Source organism: Anoplophora glabripennis, unplaced genomic scaffold (genome assembly GCF_000390285.2).
Source record: "Anoplophora glabripennis isolate ALB-LARVAE unplaced genomic scaffold, Agla_2.0 scaffold510, whole genome shotgun sequence".
Classification (NCBI taxonomy): Eukaryota; Metazoa; Arthropoda; class Insecta; order Coleoptera; family Cerambycidae; genus Anoplophora; species Anoplophora glabripennis.
In genome coordinates, this window is record NW_019416728.1 from 334,535 (window position 1) to 351,055 (window position 16,521).

Below are 16,521 nucleotides of genomic sequence, written 5' to 3' on the forward strand. Positions count from 1 at the left end.
AGATGTTCAGGTAGAAAAATGTGGCCCAATTAATCGATCGCCATATACCTCTGCCCATACATTGACACCGAATCTCCTCTGAAAGCTAAACCGACGAGTAGTGTGCGGGTTTTCATATGACCAAATGTGACTATTATGGCTGCAAAGAAATTAGCTCTGTTTCACTTTAAATAAAATTTAATATTGAAGTTACAAAACTCCAAGAGTTCAAATATTTTAAATTTCATTTCATAACCATTTCAATTTCATTACGGAAATAATGACATAAAAAACCAACACTCACTAGATAAATTATAAAGAGAGGTTGAAATGTATGTAGAATTTAAATATTGACTGTAAGTAATAGAAGATAAAAACATAATCGGACGGAGACAAATAAACAACTCGGTACGTGTTTCCGACCTAGGCTAACCTGTGTCGAGGTCACTAACCTTCTAATTTGCACGTGCACTTTAGTCTAGGAGCCAGACCGGGTTCCGTTGCCAATCAGAGTGCCACGGATGCAAATAACTTATTCAAAAAACTTGGTCGCAATGCCTGAAAGTGGTCAGTTTAATTGTTATCAACAAATTAAATGTTTAAATGGCTGTACAAAGTTTATTTTTATAGCTAGTACACGGAACCCTATCTGGCTCCTAAACTAATACGAACTGTAGTAGGATCGTATTCCATACAAAGTAGAGAAAAAAGTTGTCGGTCTACGAAAAGAAAGTTAAATAAAAAATTTTTGGTTTTTGAGTTACAAGCCTTCAAAGTTGTCAAAAATATAACTAATTTAATTAATAACTTCATAACCCTTTTACCAGTCGCGTTAAAATTTGGGATAATTATTTGAACTATTATGACGCATTATTTCTTAAAACTTTAATCAAATGGATATACTGGGTGGTAGTGTTCCCCGTTACCTCTCCCTTTTAGCGGTCAAAACGGGCAGCAACATTGAAAAGGTCGTTTTATTTTAAAAAAAATATTGTCTTGAGAAAATCGCCTACAGAAAGCCATTCTTGAGAAAAATTGCATCGTTTGCAGGTCTGTATATTTCGATTTGCTTAGCAGCGTCACGGATCTAAAACTTTGAGTTCAGTAGGCAATGAAAACAAGATGTTGATTGCTGTGGCTATCAGGTAATGTCATTATGGTTGTGTTTCTTTAGGATTCTCATCAGTCTACACATACAAATTATGAAAATTTACAATTCAGTTCCTTGTAAAACAATATTCGTCGGTACGAAACAATTTTAAGCAAATTATTATCTACTGCGTAGCCATTCAGCAACTAACGGCAAAATTGCAAATGTTCGTTGGGATCTAAATTTTTAAGTTCTTGAGTAGTAGTTAAATAAAATGGCCCAAGAAGTTGCTTTTTTAAAGTTTTGAACATTAGTTTTACATAAAAACAGGCAAACTGTTACTTAAACTGCTATAATACAACAATAAAGGTTTTATATGAAATAAATAATATTGATAAATTCGCATTTTTTTAGATGTGAAAGCGTCGATCGCAACGCCCCCTTGATTCTGACGGCCTACCAACGTCAACATTTGTGATCAACCGTCAACCCTTACTTTGACCTATCGGAGAGTGGCTTCAAAAAAATTTGGGAATAGATACGTCGTGAAAAATGTCAATATCGTAAACATCCTTATAGTTTCCTAGAAAATATTAGTGAAGTTGCATTATTTTCAACCTTTACATCGCTGGACTGCTGTAACCTGTAGCGTCATTCACTTTGTAGGCTGTACGCAATGCGCTCTCTCTCCTGAAATCCAATGTTAGTATTTACTGATAGTGTTTACATTAGTTTTTCAAGTGTCAAAAATGGTTTACTTGGGAGTTAATGGTTATAATTGAAACGACTGGATCTAATCCACATTTCGATTAAAAAAGTAACTTGCTATATCATAATTTATACATGTTACAGGAATATAATACGCTTGCACATCAAACTGCAATAAGTTGAAGGATATTCCAGACAGAAAATACATTTTTCGTAGGAATTTGTTCCGTCCATATAATTAAAGCATTCCCAGGAATTTAAATTCATTTGCAAATATCATTATTATTAATGTTTATTTTAACATTACTGAAATCTATATTAAATTTATGTTTAATTGTTAGTATCATACACTTAGTTCTCGCAATATTTAAATTTATTAGTATCTAGATATAATTGAAGTTGTACTAGTGAGTCATTTTGTCCATTACACCCACTAGAGCCTTACTTGGAACAGGCATCATCAGGAAATAGACAGATAAAATCACTTAAAGGATGTGTGTAGATTAAAAATTAAAACATTGGCCCCAGCGCACTTCCTTGAGGTGTTCCACATCCAGTTGTATTTTCTATAGTATGTTAAAGTTATCAGTTAAAATAACTATTTAATTCGCAATTAAAAAAAAAACAAAATAACGGTTTTAATTGCGATTTAACTGAAACTTTCGCAACCCTGGAATCCAATTGTGCAAAAAATTCTTTCGTGCAAATTTCCACATCAGAAATAATCGTAGAGATTTGCATTTACGTTTCACATCTGTTTTTCAAAACACTAACGAACATATCTATTGTGTCTTACTATTACGCTTATAAACGGTTTTAAAACCACGCGAATCGCATTTAACCGTCCACTTTTTGGGCATCCTTATGTCTCAACCGATGTCGTTTCAGACTCCCCTTATACATAGTTTTATAATCGCAGGATTCACATTCTAACATGCCCTCAAGGACGCCTTTGTGTTTAAGCTGATGTCGTGTAAAATAGTATTTATAAATGGTTGTAAAGGCACAAGAATCGCACTTGAACACTTCCTCTGGCAGAACGTCGTGTCTGTACTGGTGCTGCTTGAGGTTGTATTTGTAAATGGTTTTAAAATCACACGAATGGCATTTATACTCCTGCTTGTCGGAGACCTTGTGCCCCAGTTGGTGTCGTAAAAAGCACTGTTTGAAAACGGTTTTAAAATCGCACGAATCGCATTCAAACTTCTCATCGTCTTGTGTATGCAGGTGTTGCGTAAGGTTCTGCTTGTAAGCGGATTTAAAATCGCAAAAGTCGCACTTATACGTCTGCTTCGCGGAGATGTCTTTGTGTGTGAGCTGGTGCCGTTTGAGGCAGGTGTGATAAATGGTTTTGTAGTCGCACGAGTCACATTTATACCCCCGGTCTTCGGAGCGCAGTTTGTGCCTTAGTTGATGTTGTGTAAGGTACGGCTTGTGAACGGTTTTGTAACTGCACGAATCGCATTTAAACATCTGCTCCTCGGGGATGTCTCTGTGTCTCAGCCGATGGCGTTCAAGACGGCTCTTTATACGGGTTCTATAATTGCAAGAATCGCATTTGAACGTCCCCTCGGCGGTGGTTTTGTGTATTAGCTGATTCAATATACATTTTATTTTATGTTGCCTAAGACTGCGTTTATAAATGGTTTTAAAGTGGCAGGAATCGCATTTAAATATCTCTGGGGTGTCTTTGTGTTTAAGGCGGTGCCGGGTAAGACGGGCCTGGGAAATGGTTTTATAGTCGCACGAGCCGCACTTGTACTCCTGCTGCTCGAAGCGGCGTTTGTGCTTTAATTGATGCTTTTTGAGGTAATGCTCACAAGCGGTGCTATAATCGCACGAGGGGCATTTCAACATCTGCTCGTCGGAGACGGTTTTGTGCGTCAGTTGATGTTTTTTAAGATTGCTCTTCGAAATAGTTTTATAATTGCATGAGTCGCATTTCGACATCTGCTCTTCGGGGATGGTTTTGTGTATTTTATGATGTTTCTTAAGGTAGTACTTATGAACAGTTTTATAATCGCACGAATCACATTTGAACGTTTCCAGTTCAGGGTTGTCTTTATGTTTTAGTTGATGTTGCGTAAGACTGCTCGTATAAACGGTTTTAAAATCACACGAGTTGCATCTCAGCATCCGCTTTTTGGGAATGGTGCCATCGTGTAGCACCACATGTTTCTTAAGATGCTGCTTATGAACGGTTTTGTAATCGCAGAAATCGCATTTCAACTTTTCTTCTTCAGGGATGTCTTCATGTTGCAGTTGATGTTGTCGAAGATAGTGCTTATAAATGGTTTTAAAACTGCACGAGTCACATTTAAACGTTTCCTCTTCGGGTATGTCGCTGTGTGTTAGTTTATGTTGCCTAAGATTGCGCCTATAAATGGTTGTAAAATCGCAGGAATCACATTTCAGTGTCTTTTCCTCGATAACTGCTTTGTGTCTAAGTATATGTTCGATAAGATAGTGCTTATGAGCGGTTTTGTAACTGCACAAATCACATTTCAACATCTGCTCTTCGCGGATTTGTTTGTGTTTCAGCCGGTGACGTGCAAGGTTGCGCTTTTGACCGGTTTTATAATCACACGAATCGCATTTTAACATTTCTTCTTCGGGGATGTCTTTATGTTTTAGATGGTGTTCTTTAAGATAATACTTATAAATGGTTTCGTAATCGCACGAATCACATTTATACTTCCGCTCCTTGCTGACTTCGTGCCGTCTTTGGTGTAGCCTGAGATACTGCTTTTGAGTTGTTTTAAAATTGCAGAAATCGCATTTCAACATCTGCTCTTCGGGAACGTATCTGTGTCTCAGCTGATGTTGTGTAAGATTACGCTTTTGACCGGTTTTATAATTACACAAATCGCACTTCAATATTTCTGCTTCAGGAATGTCTTTATGTTTTAATTGATGTTGCGTAAGATTGCCCTGATTGACGGTTTTAAAATCACAGGAATCGCATTTATACTTCTGCTCCTTCGAGAAGACTTTATGCTTTAGTCGATGTTTTGCAAGATAATGCTTATAAATGGTTCTATAATCGCATGAAGGACATTTCAACATCTGCTCCTCGGGGTCATGTTTGTGTTTCAGCCGATGGTGTGCAAGATTGCGCTTTCGACCCGTTGTATAATCACATGAATCACATTTCAACATTTCCTCTTCAGGGTTGTCTTCATGTTTTACTTGGTGTTGCTCAAGATTGCCCTCATTCAATATATCTTTTTCGGGAATGTCTTTGTGGCATACAAGAGACCTCGATTGTTCGTTTTCATAATCGGAATCACATTCATATGTCTGCATTTTAGAAAAATCCTTATCTTCTAACCAGAAGTCTTCCCCTTCGACTTGCGTCGGTTCCTTTTGGGTATCACCCATAGAATTACTTGTAGATCCCGCATATTCAGATTGGGAGTCACTTTCGTAGTCAACGGGTTCATTTTTTAACTGAAATCCTTCATTGTCGATTTGTATCGGTTCTTTTTGGGTATAATGTATAGAATTACTTGTAGATCTTGCATATTCGGGTTTGCAGTCACTTTTGTAGTCAACGGGCTCACCGTCTGATGGGGAGCTGAAAAAATTCAAAGTGGTGCTAATAAAAAATTTCGATCCATACACTTAGTAGGGTAAATCAGGGGGTGATGATTGAACTAGAGAGATAGCCATTTAAAGAACTTTAGGTAAAAATTTGCTAGATGGCGGCATAGCTCATTAGTACGCAAAGTCCCTAGATTGACCAAGTTCCGCAACCGTTCTCATTTTGCCCTAAAATAGCGGTTTCTAAATTTTCTGCTGCATATTAACTATTTACATTTTTTTAAATTTAACTGCCTTTAGTTTTATTTACATTAAAACACTATCAAATTCAATTGTCTGTAATGTTTTAGATTAAAATGTGGGGTTATTTACAATACACTGTTCTAAATTATTTTGTACATTGACAGATGCGAAAACCAGGTGTTTCAAGTAAAATAATTTTGCCATACTTTAGTAGCGTATTCTCCAATCAAAATAATCACGTTTTGCCCTATAAAAAAAAAACGATTTATGGCAAATATATCTCTGTCCTGTACTATGAGCTTGATTAATAAAGGATGGAAATAGCCTCAATGCACTGAATGCACAAGTGAAAATAAATCGAATTCCAATAAAATGTATAGGTACTTCATATTTCAAAGTTCCCGCATTTAAGAAATAGTTCTCTGCCCGACCACTTGGAACACTGCTCACGTTAGGTTTTACTTTACTACTGAGTTAACAATCTATAGTATTCTGTTAGCTGTGGTTACAACCTAACCTCCAAAAAATAAAACTCTTGCGTCGGTCATTTCGAGGTAAATAAACCACAAGTAAACAAATTTATAAACAAAGCACACTAGGAGGACTTTAGTTTTAAAGAAGCAAATTTTGCGACTGAAAAGTTACATTAAAACCTAAATAAACATAAATTCACTCCAAGCAATAATAGGAAATTGTGAAGTCACTAGAAAAATGTTAAATAATGGATAATAAAAAAACTGAAAGCTCTTTGGACTTACATATAATCTTCATGTTTGAATTCAATTTCCTCTTTGATATTATGGTGAGGACTTTTTATGGCTTCGTCACATGAAATATGTCTGATCTCTTCCATGTTTAGACAATATCTTAAAAAACTTGTGTGAGTGTCCAGTGAATCGAGGCAAACTTTGCAAACAACGGGTTCTCTGACGGAATTAAAGTTCTACAAGGGAAAATCCATTAGTCATTATTTTATGAACGAACGAATCAAAATTAATTAACGTTGAGGAAAATTTGTTACTAAATTCAAATAACGCTCTTACCACTTCTGGAATGTATATGTGGAGCGAATCAACATCTACATCTTTTATCGAAGTAAACCCATCGGTGATCACCTGCATACAGAGCCGACAAATCCTCTCGTCTTCCAATATATCTTTGAAATGTTCCCTGCCTCTTTCCTTTACATAAATTTCACTTAGGTCGACCGGCGCCCCAATTTCAGAATCAGTGTAGGAAAAAATACAGTCCTCCGTCTCCTTACAAATTGCCTTGAAATTAAATGCCGCATACAGTTTAATTGAACAGGCATCGCATACTACAGATTTGCCTTTTTCTGTCCCGTTCTAAAATGTAAATAATATATCACGAATGTCTCAAAATCTAGAGCTTTTATCTCTTCTTACTAGTTTCAGTAAAAGGACATCTAGGATTTGTCGGATACTTTCTTCTATTACCACGAAATTCTCATCATTTATGATACTGTGGCAAAGCCTACAGGATATTTCCTCTTTGTATATGCTTTTCTCAAACTTCCACATTACTTTTGTTATTAGTTATTACTTCCTTAAAAAACGAAAACGTACATGACATGTCTAACCATAACCTCACATAATACAGAACGATCAGCGATTGCGTTCCGATTCTAGATATTTTGTACCGGTATTACAGCTTACGGTACAATACGATCCGGTATATTTTCGGGCAATACCTATCCGTAGTGAAGTCAGGCTTGCTTGAACTTGAATTCACTGATTACCGACAACTTTCCAAAAAAGCGACGCACCATCGGTAGATTTAAAACTATTAGCGTAGCTTATAAACTCTATATTGTCGTACAATCTAGCGGTGGTAAACAGCTAAAGTACATAATATGTGTAACTTGCAATGAGATAGCACCATGTATGACTATCAAAAATTCCTGAGATGACTCAGTTTAAGAAATTGAAAATGAAAAAGGAAATGTTGACTTTCTGTTGTATGAGTTATTATTTGTGATAATTTGTGTATCTCTGTATTTATATACTGTGTAATATTGCTAAAATGAATAAATAATATTTACAACTATTAGGAAAATACTGTTTTTTTTTCTGTTTCGATTTAGTATACATTTAAGGTTCCCCAAAAATCTTGGACCCTATTTTTTTCAAAGGCATGCATGATACATATAAGTCATTGAGCTTAGACATCATAGTAAGAGTAAATAGGGCCGTGTTCTTTTATTCTTCGTTTTAATGCGATGAATTCCATCGATGTATTACTATTGGTCTGTTTAAAAAATTCTACTCTCTTATTGGCTCTACGAAATTCATCGCATCGAAATGATGAATAAAAGAACACGGCCTAGACCTTTTTAGTATTGACGTCACATATGCCAAATAATAGGCAACCCCACAGTGCATGTTGTCATGAATTTCTCAATATTTTTACTAGATCGATTTTCGACCGTATGTATTTTGGCCAAAAATAGCTCTTTGTCATGTCCTTAATATGGCGATATTCTGGCAATATTAGAAATATTTAAGAAGTTTCAAACCCCAAACTAATAGAATTATAGAATTTATATATTTAAATTTATAGAGTAATATTGACTTTTATAGTAATTAATAAATTAAAATTATATCGATGTTACTGAGCATGCGCATTAAAGATAAACCACTTGAAGGAAACAAACAACACTCGATAAACATACTGACACAGTACAACATCAAGGAAAACAATAAAAATACTTAGTACAACTAGAAAATGCGAAGATTAAACAAAACAAGAGAAAATATGCTAATGATGACAGCGATAACAGATCAACAAGATCTCACATGCGTATGAGGCTATTATTTCCGAGCATGAGCATTAGGAATAACACGGCTAATGTTAAATTTTTTACTTTATTTAAATTTAGGAATATTTTATATGGTTTTTTGTAAGTTTTAAGCACATTAGTATATCTATTTCACCAATCATGTGTTGGTTGCTCTTAAATACTTCAAAATCCCTGTAAAAATAAATTAATTTGTTCATTTCTAGCATTCCGTCTGAAGATTCCAGCAAACCAAACCGCATCCTTCTAGGTCGAGAAATAAAAATGTTACGGGCTGTTCGCTAATTTAAAATGTCACGTGGCTTAAAACGTGATATATCAAAGCCCCTCCATATCTTTTTATCCGTTGAAAATATCGAAAAACTATCGCAAAACTAACTCTGGCGTCCCTCTAGCATTTCGTACAATGACGTCACACTGAAAGAGTCTATTAGAGTGCGCTGGTGTTCCATATGCACCGAAATAGTGGAGGGGAGGAAACTTTTTATTTAATAAATTCATAAAAACAAATTGCAATATTTGTTTTGATTTCTAGATTATTATATATTTCTATTCAGTTTAAAATAAAATTGATTGTTTGGGAAATAAGACACCCAGAGATTGGTGTTAATGTTAAAACCTAATTTTTATAGTAACTACGTGAATATTTTGGGGATTAAATCCATGCAAGATATCTCTCAGAGGAAAACACCAAGCACCTTTCGAAGAACCATCGGAAAAGAAAAAAAAACACTATGAAGAAATTAGTAATATATTTCTGAATAATGTTACAATTCCAAGGTAAATAGGTTTGCGGCAAGATGAAGATTAAAAAACCATGTGAAATGTGGATTCGTTGGCTATATTTACAAATTGATAAATTAAAGAAATTCTTGACAGTACAGGGCGTTTCTTAAGTACAGGTAAAAAATCCAAGGGCATATTCTGTAGCCAAAATAAGGATTTTTATGTTATATAAATGTGGGATCTGTGGGACAGCCATTGTCCAGCTACAGTTCAAATATTTATTAAAAAAAATCAGTTTTTAATTTCAGATGGGTCAAATTCCTGGAAGACCTTCGGGTGTTAGAACGCTGAGTTGGAAGAAGCTATTCTCCATGAAATTGAAGAAAACCCAAATACTAGTAACAGGAAGATCGCTGCAAATCTTATTGTGAATCATAAATTAGTTTGGTCCGTTCTGAAGCATCAACAGTAACACCCGCATCACACACAAGACTTACTGTCGCAAGACTATCCTGCTCGCCTACAATTTTGCCACTGTGTTTCAGTTGATGCCGTATAAGACAGTGCTTATAAACGGTTTTATAACCACACGAATCGCATTTGTACTCTTGCCGCTCGCGGACGGCTTTGTGTTTTCGTTGATGCCGCGCCAGACCGCCCACAGAATTGGTTTTATAATCGCAGGAACCGCACTTCAACATCTCGAGGATTTCTTTGTGTACAAGTTGATGTTGCGCGATAGACTGCTTATAAACGGTTTTAAAATCACACGAGTAGCATTTAAATATTTGATCCTCGGGCACGTGTTTCACCCGATGCCGTGTAAGGTAGTCCTTTCGATTGGTTTTGTAATCGCACAAGTCACATCTCAACATCTGTTCCTCGGAGACGACCTTGTGTAACGCCTGATGTCTCTTAAGGTAGTGCTTATAAACGGTTTTATAATCGCACAAGCCACATTTCAGCATTTCCTCGTCAGGAACGTCTTTGTGTTTGATTTGGTGCTGTGTAAGGTTGTTCTTATAGATGGTTTTGAAATCACACGAATTGCATTTCAGCATCTTGCTTATGTGAAGATTCTGCTCTTTGGGGACGAGTTTGTGCATTACCTGATGTCTCTTAAGGTAGTACTTATGAATGGTTTTAAAATTGCACGAATCGCATTTAAACCTTTCCCCTTCGGAGACGTCTTTATGTTTCACTTTGTGTTGTTTAAGATTGTTTTTATAAATGGTTTTAAAATTGCACGAGTCACACTTAAACATTTCTTCTTCGGGGATGCCTTTATGTTTTAGTTGATGTTGCCTAAAACTGCGATTATAAATGGTTTTGAAATCGCAGCAGTCGCATTTCAATGTCTTTTCCTCGAGAACCGCTCTATGTCTAAGTAGATGTTGGGTGAGATGGTGCTTATGAACGGTTTTATAATTGCACAAATCACATTTCAACATCTGTTCTTCGGGGATGTATCTGTGTCTCAGTCGATGATGTATAAGATTGCGCTTTCGACCGGTTTTATAATCGCATGACTCGCATTTCAACATCTCCCCTTCAGGCATGTCTTTATGCTGCGTACGGTTGCTCTGGGAAATGTCGCTGTTATCGTATCTCAACATTTCCCCGTCAGGGTTGTCTTTATGTCTAAGCTTATGTCGCCTAAGATGATCCTTTCGTCTGGCTTTGTAATCGCAGGACTCGCATTTGTACTTCTGCTCCTTCGAGAAGACTTTGTGGTTTTGTTGATGTCGTGCAAGATAGTGCTTATGAGCGGTTTTATAATTGCACAAACCGCATTTCAACATCTGCTCTTCCGGGACGTATTTGTGTCTCAGTTGATGATGTGTAAGATATCTCTTTTGTCTCGTTTTATAATCGCATGAATCACATTTCAACATTTCCCCTTCAGAGACGTCTTTATGTTTTAGTTGATGTAGTTTGAGATGTTGCTTATAAATGGTTTTGTAATCGCACAAATCGCATTTATACATCGTCTCCATCGAGGAAACTTTGTGCTTTCGTTGATGTCGTGCAAGATACCGCTTGTGAGCCATTTTATAATTGCACAAATCACATTTCAGCATCTGCTGTTTAGAAGAATCCACCCAAAAGTCTTCCCCTTTAACTTGTGTCGGTTCTTTTTGGGTATTACACATAGAATTACTTGTAGATCCCGCATATTCAGATTGGGAGTCACGTTCGCTGTCGACGGGTTCATCTTTTACCTGAAAGTCTTCTTCATCGATTCGTGTCGGTTCTTTTTTGATATTACGTATAGAATTACTTGTAGATCCCGCATAATCAAACTGGTAGTCACTTACGTAGTCAAGTGGTTCATCTTTTAACCGAATGTCTTCTCCATCGATTCGTGTCGGTTCTTTTTGAGTATGATGCACAGAACTACTTGTAGCTCCTGCATATTCAGGTTTGCAGTCACTTGTGTAGTCAACAGGCTCACCTTCCGAGGGAGAACTGAAAAAGTTCAAAGTGATGTACATGGTGTTTTTAAATGAAGTAGCAAAAATGGTACCAGTGAATGTAGAGCGAAAAATAAGAGGATTGAAGTAAAAATACCTTAAATGAAAGTTGCACCCCTGAGGCGATATACCCTCTTAAAGGAGGGGATTAAAATTCACATTTTAATTTTTTTCTTTAACATGAGGAATGTTAGAGACACGAAACTTGGTATGAGCATCCTACTAATAAAGAGACAACTTTTGAACATTTGTTCGATCATTGGCGTATTTTATAAAGGAGTGAAACAGTCAACCCCATTGAAATATTTTATTAGAAATTTTTTAGATGATGCAAATTATTCATTTAAAAATATTTATTGGAAAGACTGATTTATTACGCAACTTTTTTTACCTCTTGTAATTTTTCAAGCCAATTTATTAATATGATAAATAACAATTTATTTGTTATGACATCCGCCTACTTTATTTTTACAAATTTTCTCAATTACCTCTTTAGTTAACGATGACGCATCTCATTTTTTTTTTTTTACTAGAAAACTATCGGTTTTATCAAAAAATTACAAGAGGTAAAAAAGTTGCGCAATAAATCAGTCTTCACAATAAATATTTTTAAATAAATAATTTAAAAATTAAAACGTAAATTTCAATCCCCTCTCTAAGAGGGTATATCGCCTCAGGGGAGCAACTTTTATATAAGGTATTTTTACTTCCATCCTCTTATTTTTGGCTCTACATCCACTGGTACCATTTTTGCTACTTCATCTAACACACCCTGAATATAGGCCGATCAATAGAGCAATAAATCGGTGATTTTGTGGCAAAATACTAGTAGCAAACGGACTGGACTGTTTGTCATCATAAAAAAGACAGTCTGTATATATATGCTTATATGTTTCTTACTCCAATTTACCATTAATTTTTTTTATAAAGATTTATGCAAAAAACGCATTTCTTTTAGTTTTTTGCTTTTAAAACCTAAACTAAAGAAGCGATCTGAATGCTATAAAGAGATAATTTGTAAAGAATCGAAATACGAATAAAATGAGAGGACGATCGATCCGATCGGATAATTAGAAACCCGGAAAAATCGGAAAATTTATTATTTCGGATCATTTTATCGGAAAATTAGAACATACATTTTGTAGTATTACTTCTACTTTTAAAATCCAGCTGAAAATTTAAATCGGACCACCCCCAACACATCCAGAAATCTTGCAACCTCTATTGGTCGTCCCATTCTAAATTTAACTCCTTTTATTTACATTAAAACTAAGCAAATTCAATTGTCTATACTGTAATATTTTTGAGTAAAACGTTGGGTTATTTACAATAAACTGTTCAAAATTATTTCATATACTGACAGTATTTCCATACGTAACTATAGATTCATTCCAAGCAATGATTTAAATTGTGGGATCACTAGAAAAATGTTAAGTGGTGCACAATTAAAAAAGAAAAATTGAAAACTCTTTGGACTTACTTATAATCTTCAAATTTGAATTCAATTTCCTCTTTGATGCTACGGTGGGGACTTTTTATGGTTTCGTCACATGAAATATTTCTGATCTCTTCCATACTTAAACAGTTTTTTAAAAAACTCGTGTGACTATCCAATGAATTGAGGCAAGCTTTGCATATAACTGGTTCTCTGACGGAATTAAAGTTCTACAAGGGAAAATCCATTACAGACATTATTCTGTGATCGAACGAATCAAAATTAATTAATTAACGTTGAGGAGAATTCGTTACTAAATTCAGATAGTGTACTTACCACTTCTGGAATATATATGCGGAACGTATTAAGATTGCGCTTTCGACCGGTTTTATAATCGCATGAATCACATTTCAACATTTCCCCCTTCAGAGACGTCTTTATGTTTTAGTTGATGTAGTTTGAGATGTTGCTTATAAATGGTTTTGTAATCGCACAAATCGCATTTATACATCGTCTCCTTCGAGGAAACTTTGTGCTTTCGTTGATCCCGCTTATACGCCTGCGCTTTCGAAGAATCCNTTTAAAAAACTCGTGTGACTATCCAATGAATTGAGGCAAGCTTTGCATATAACTGGTTCTCTGACGGAATTAAAGTTCTACAAGGGAAAATCCATTACAGACATTATTCTGTGATCGAACGAATCAAAATTAATTAATTAACGTTGAGGAGAATTCGTTACTAAATTCAGATAGTGTACTTACCACTTCTGGAATATATATGCGGAACGTATCAACACCTACATCTTTTATCGACGTAAACCCATGGGTGATCGCTTGCATACACAGCCGACAAATCCTCTCGTCTTGTAATATATCTTTTAAATGTTCTTTGCCTCTTTCATTTACATAAATTTCACTTTGGTCAATGGGCGCCCCGATTTCAGTATCAATGTAGGAAAAGATACAGTTCTCCGCCTCCCTACAGATCGCCTTGAAATTAAATGCCGCATACAGTTTAATGGAACAGGCATCTCATATTACAGATTTGCCTTTTTCTGTCCCGTTCTAAAATGTAAATAATATATCACGAATGTCTCAAAATCTAGAAGTTTTATCTTTTCTTACTAGTTTCAGTAAAAGGACATCTACGATTTGTTCGATACTTTCTTCAATTACTACGAAATTTCCAACATTTACGATACTGTGGCAAATACTACAGGATGTTTCCTTTTGTGCATGGTTTTCTCAAATTTCCACATTACTTTTGTTATTAGTTATTACTTCCTTATTCCTAAAGAAACGAAAACGTAGTTCGTAACCATAACCTCACATAATACGAAACCACAGAATACCTTAAACGTATCCACTGTCCATGAATCCGGAAAGATACCATAGCACAGCAACTCAATATCAGCTGTGTTCAGCGAATGGTCGAACTAGTACGTTCAAACTTCTTCACTCAAACAATTCGCTGAATGGCCTTTAGACTGCATTAAAATCTGCCGCTGCCCAGTATTTCCAATCAGCTAATTGCGCTGACCAACGAAATATTTGTCCGCTGAACGACTTTGACTCGTCCTACCATTCGTTGAACACAGCCATAATAATGATTGTTGTTGGATACAGCCAATAGCCAATCCAGTTTGTGTCGAGGATTCCATTTCGCACGTATTTCTTGATTGTTAATAAAAAACAGATATATAAGCATATAGATCGCTTAGATTTTACTGTATATAAAACGTACAAACACAACCAAAACCGTAAAAATTAATTTAGCTCCGGCTGTGTCACATAGGAAACGCGCATGCTCTGAAAAGCCTCATATCAAAATGGATTAGAAGCTCTAGAATCAAATGTCAAGTGTCTAATATGTAACACGATACCGCGAATTACAGAAAAAGCCACTGATAAGTGATACTTTCTCTGTGAGGGCCAATGAGGCATATACACACCGGAAGGCAGTGAATTATGTTTTGCTTTGGGTTTGTTTATGTCGGACAGAGACATTACACAGTCATGGACATAGAAAGAGTAGATACATTGGGGGGATTTGTATCTTTCTTGGATATATTATATTATCGTTTATGGGAATTTTACTAATACCTAGAGTTCTATATTTTCTGTTGCTATTAATTGAATTTGTACTAATAGTTTTCCCCTTACAGCATATACTACTGGCGGAGGCACTCAGTGGCCGAGAGTGTAGCGGAGAAGTACTCGATTACCGATAACTCGATTATCAAAATTGGTCGATTATGCCAATCACTAGTTTAGAGAGAGAGGTAAGAAGTGCATTTGCTATCTCTCTCTAGCAACACACAATCGCGTGATGCTGGAGAGAGATAGCCAATAGTCTCCTATACGTCAGTAGTATATAGGGCCTTTCGATTTGGCAAAATAGTAACTAATAGCAAATTAGAGTTACTCTGAACTGATATTAGTTGCTAATAGGTACTATTTTAGCCAAAACGAAAGCCCCCATAGTAGAATAATTAATAACTGTTTTTTATCATTCCTGTTCTTCTGAGTATAGAAGAGGATGAAGAACACTAACCGTCACCAATGTCACCATATCCAATGTTTTAATTGAGGTTATACAGCCCCTACAAGTCACGGTTTTGTATTTGCATTTCAAAGGATATTGTTGTAATGACTGGTGTTCGAGATATCTCTTGTAGGCTTTGCCTAAAAACTATAGCCGATAAAAGTTTTGAAGTAATAAACAACGTTATCATGGATATTCTTGATGTTCTTTTGCTGAAACTGGTAAGTCACTGAAATATTAGTTTCTACTATTTCAATTCGTGAACGTTATTTTGTGCCATGGTTATTGTCATTCTGTTTGATTAAAATGCATACATTTTAGAAATTAGATGATGTCAGCAAGGAGGTTATATGTAGTGTTTGCAAAAGAAAATTATACGCAGCATTAGAATTCAAGTCAGCTTGTTTGAATACCGATAACATAATTATTCCATATGTGGATTGCAAAAAAATGTTACAGCTCGACTTAAGGGAAGTGTACAGGAAGGAAAAGAGAGACGAGTCAATTTCAGAGAATCAGAAAATATGTCGATTGTGTATGCAACTAGTAAGAAGTGAGTTTAGGTGCATACGTGAAAAGGAACTCGAAGTTATTCAGAAACTTACTCCTGAAATGGTACGAACCATGTTAAATATATTCATTGATAACAATTTAAAAAAATTACTTTGCAGAATATAAATATCATCGTAGATCCCGTTGTATGTAAGGAGTGTTTGGATTCCCTGTGTACCCAGAACAGTTTCTGCAGAGAATGTTTGGAAGCAGAGGAAAACTTTAAAGGTAGTTCTGATTGTCAAGCCACAGAAAGTCAAGTTGAGACATCACCATCCAATTTATTCGTTAAGACTGAAAACTTGGACCCAGAATTCGATATTAACGAGATGGAAATGTCAATCAAAGCCGATATTGTCGACATAAAATCTGAACATGAGGAAAGAAGGTAAGGGATGACTATTTTAG

The 16,521-nt window shown here is 35.7% G+C and overlaps 2 protein-coding genes and 1 long non-coding RNA gene across 3 annotated transcripts; all 3 read right to left on the reverse strand.

Annotated features, from left to right (window-relative positions):
• Positions 1–2,051: 2,051 nt before the first annotated feature.
• On the reverse strand, positions 2,052–7,155 carry LOC108908344 (zinc finger protein 184-like). Its single transcript, XM_018712375.2, has 4 exons — positions 6,970–7,155; positions 6,607–6,909; positions 6,322–6,506; positions 2,052–5,354 (listed from the first exon to the last, which is right to left on the reverse strand). The coding sequence occupies exons 1-4, from the start codon at positions 7,102–7,104 to the stop codon at positions 2,615–2,617; spliced, it is 3,363 nt and encodes a 1,120-aa protein (XP_018567891.1). The 5' UTR covers positions 7,105–7,155; the 3' UTR covers positions 2,052–2,614.
• A 1,963-nt stretch (positions 7,156–9,118) lies between these two features.
• Positions 9,119–13,366, reverse strand: LOC108908346 (zinc finger protein 845-like). The gene is made up of 3 exons (XM_018712379.1): positions 13,353–13,366; positions 13,062–13,246; positions 9,119–11,576 (listed from the first exon to the last, which is right to left on the reverse strand). Exons 2-3 carry the CDS (start codon positions 13,154–13,156, stop codon positions 9,530–9,532), a joined length of 2,142 nt encoding a protein of 713 aa, XP_018567895.1. The 5' UTR covers positions 13,157–13,246; positions 13,353–13,366; the 3' UTR covers positions 9,119–9,529.
• Positions 13,367–13,607: 241 nt separating this feature from the next.
• LOC108908350 lies at positions 13,608–14,325 on the reverse strand. Its single transcript, XR_001964365.1, has 3 exons — positions 14,142–14,325; positions 13,779–14,081; positions 13,608–13,672 (listed from the first exon to the last, which is right to left on the reverse strand). It is a non-coding gene; the product is annotated as an uncharacterized LOC108908350 (long non-coding RNA).
• Positions 14,326–16,521: the final 2,196 nt, after the last annotated feature.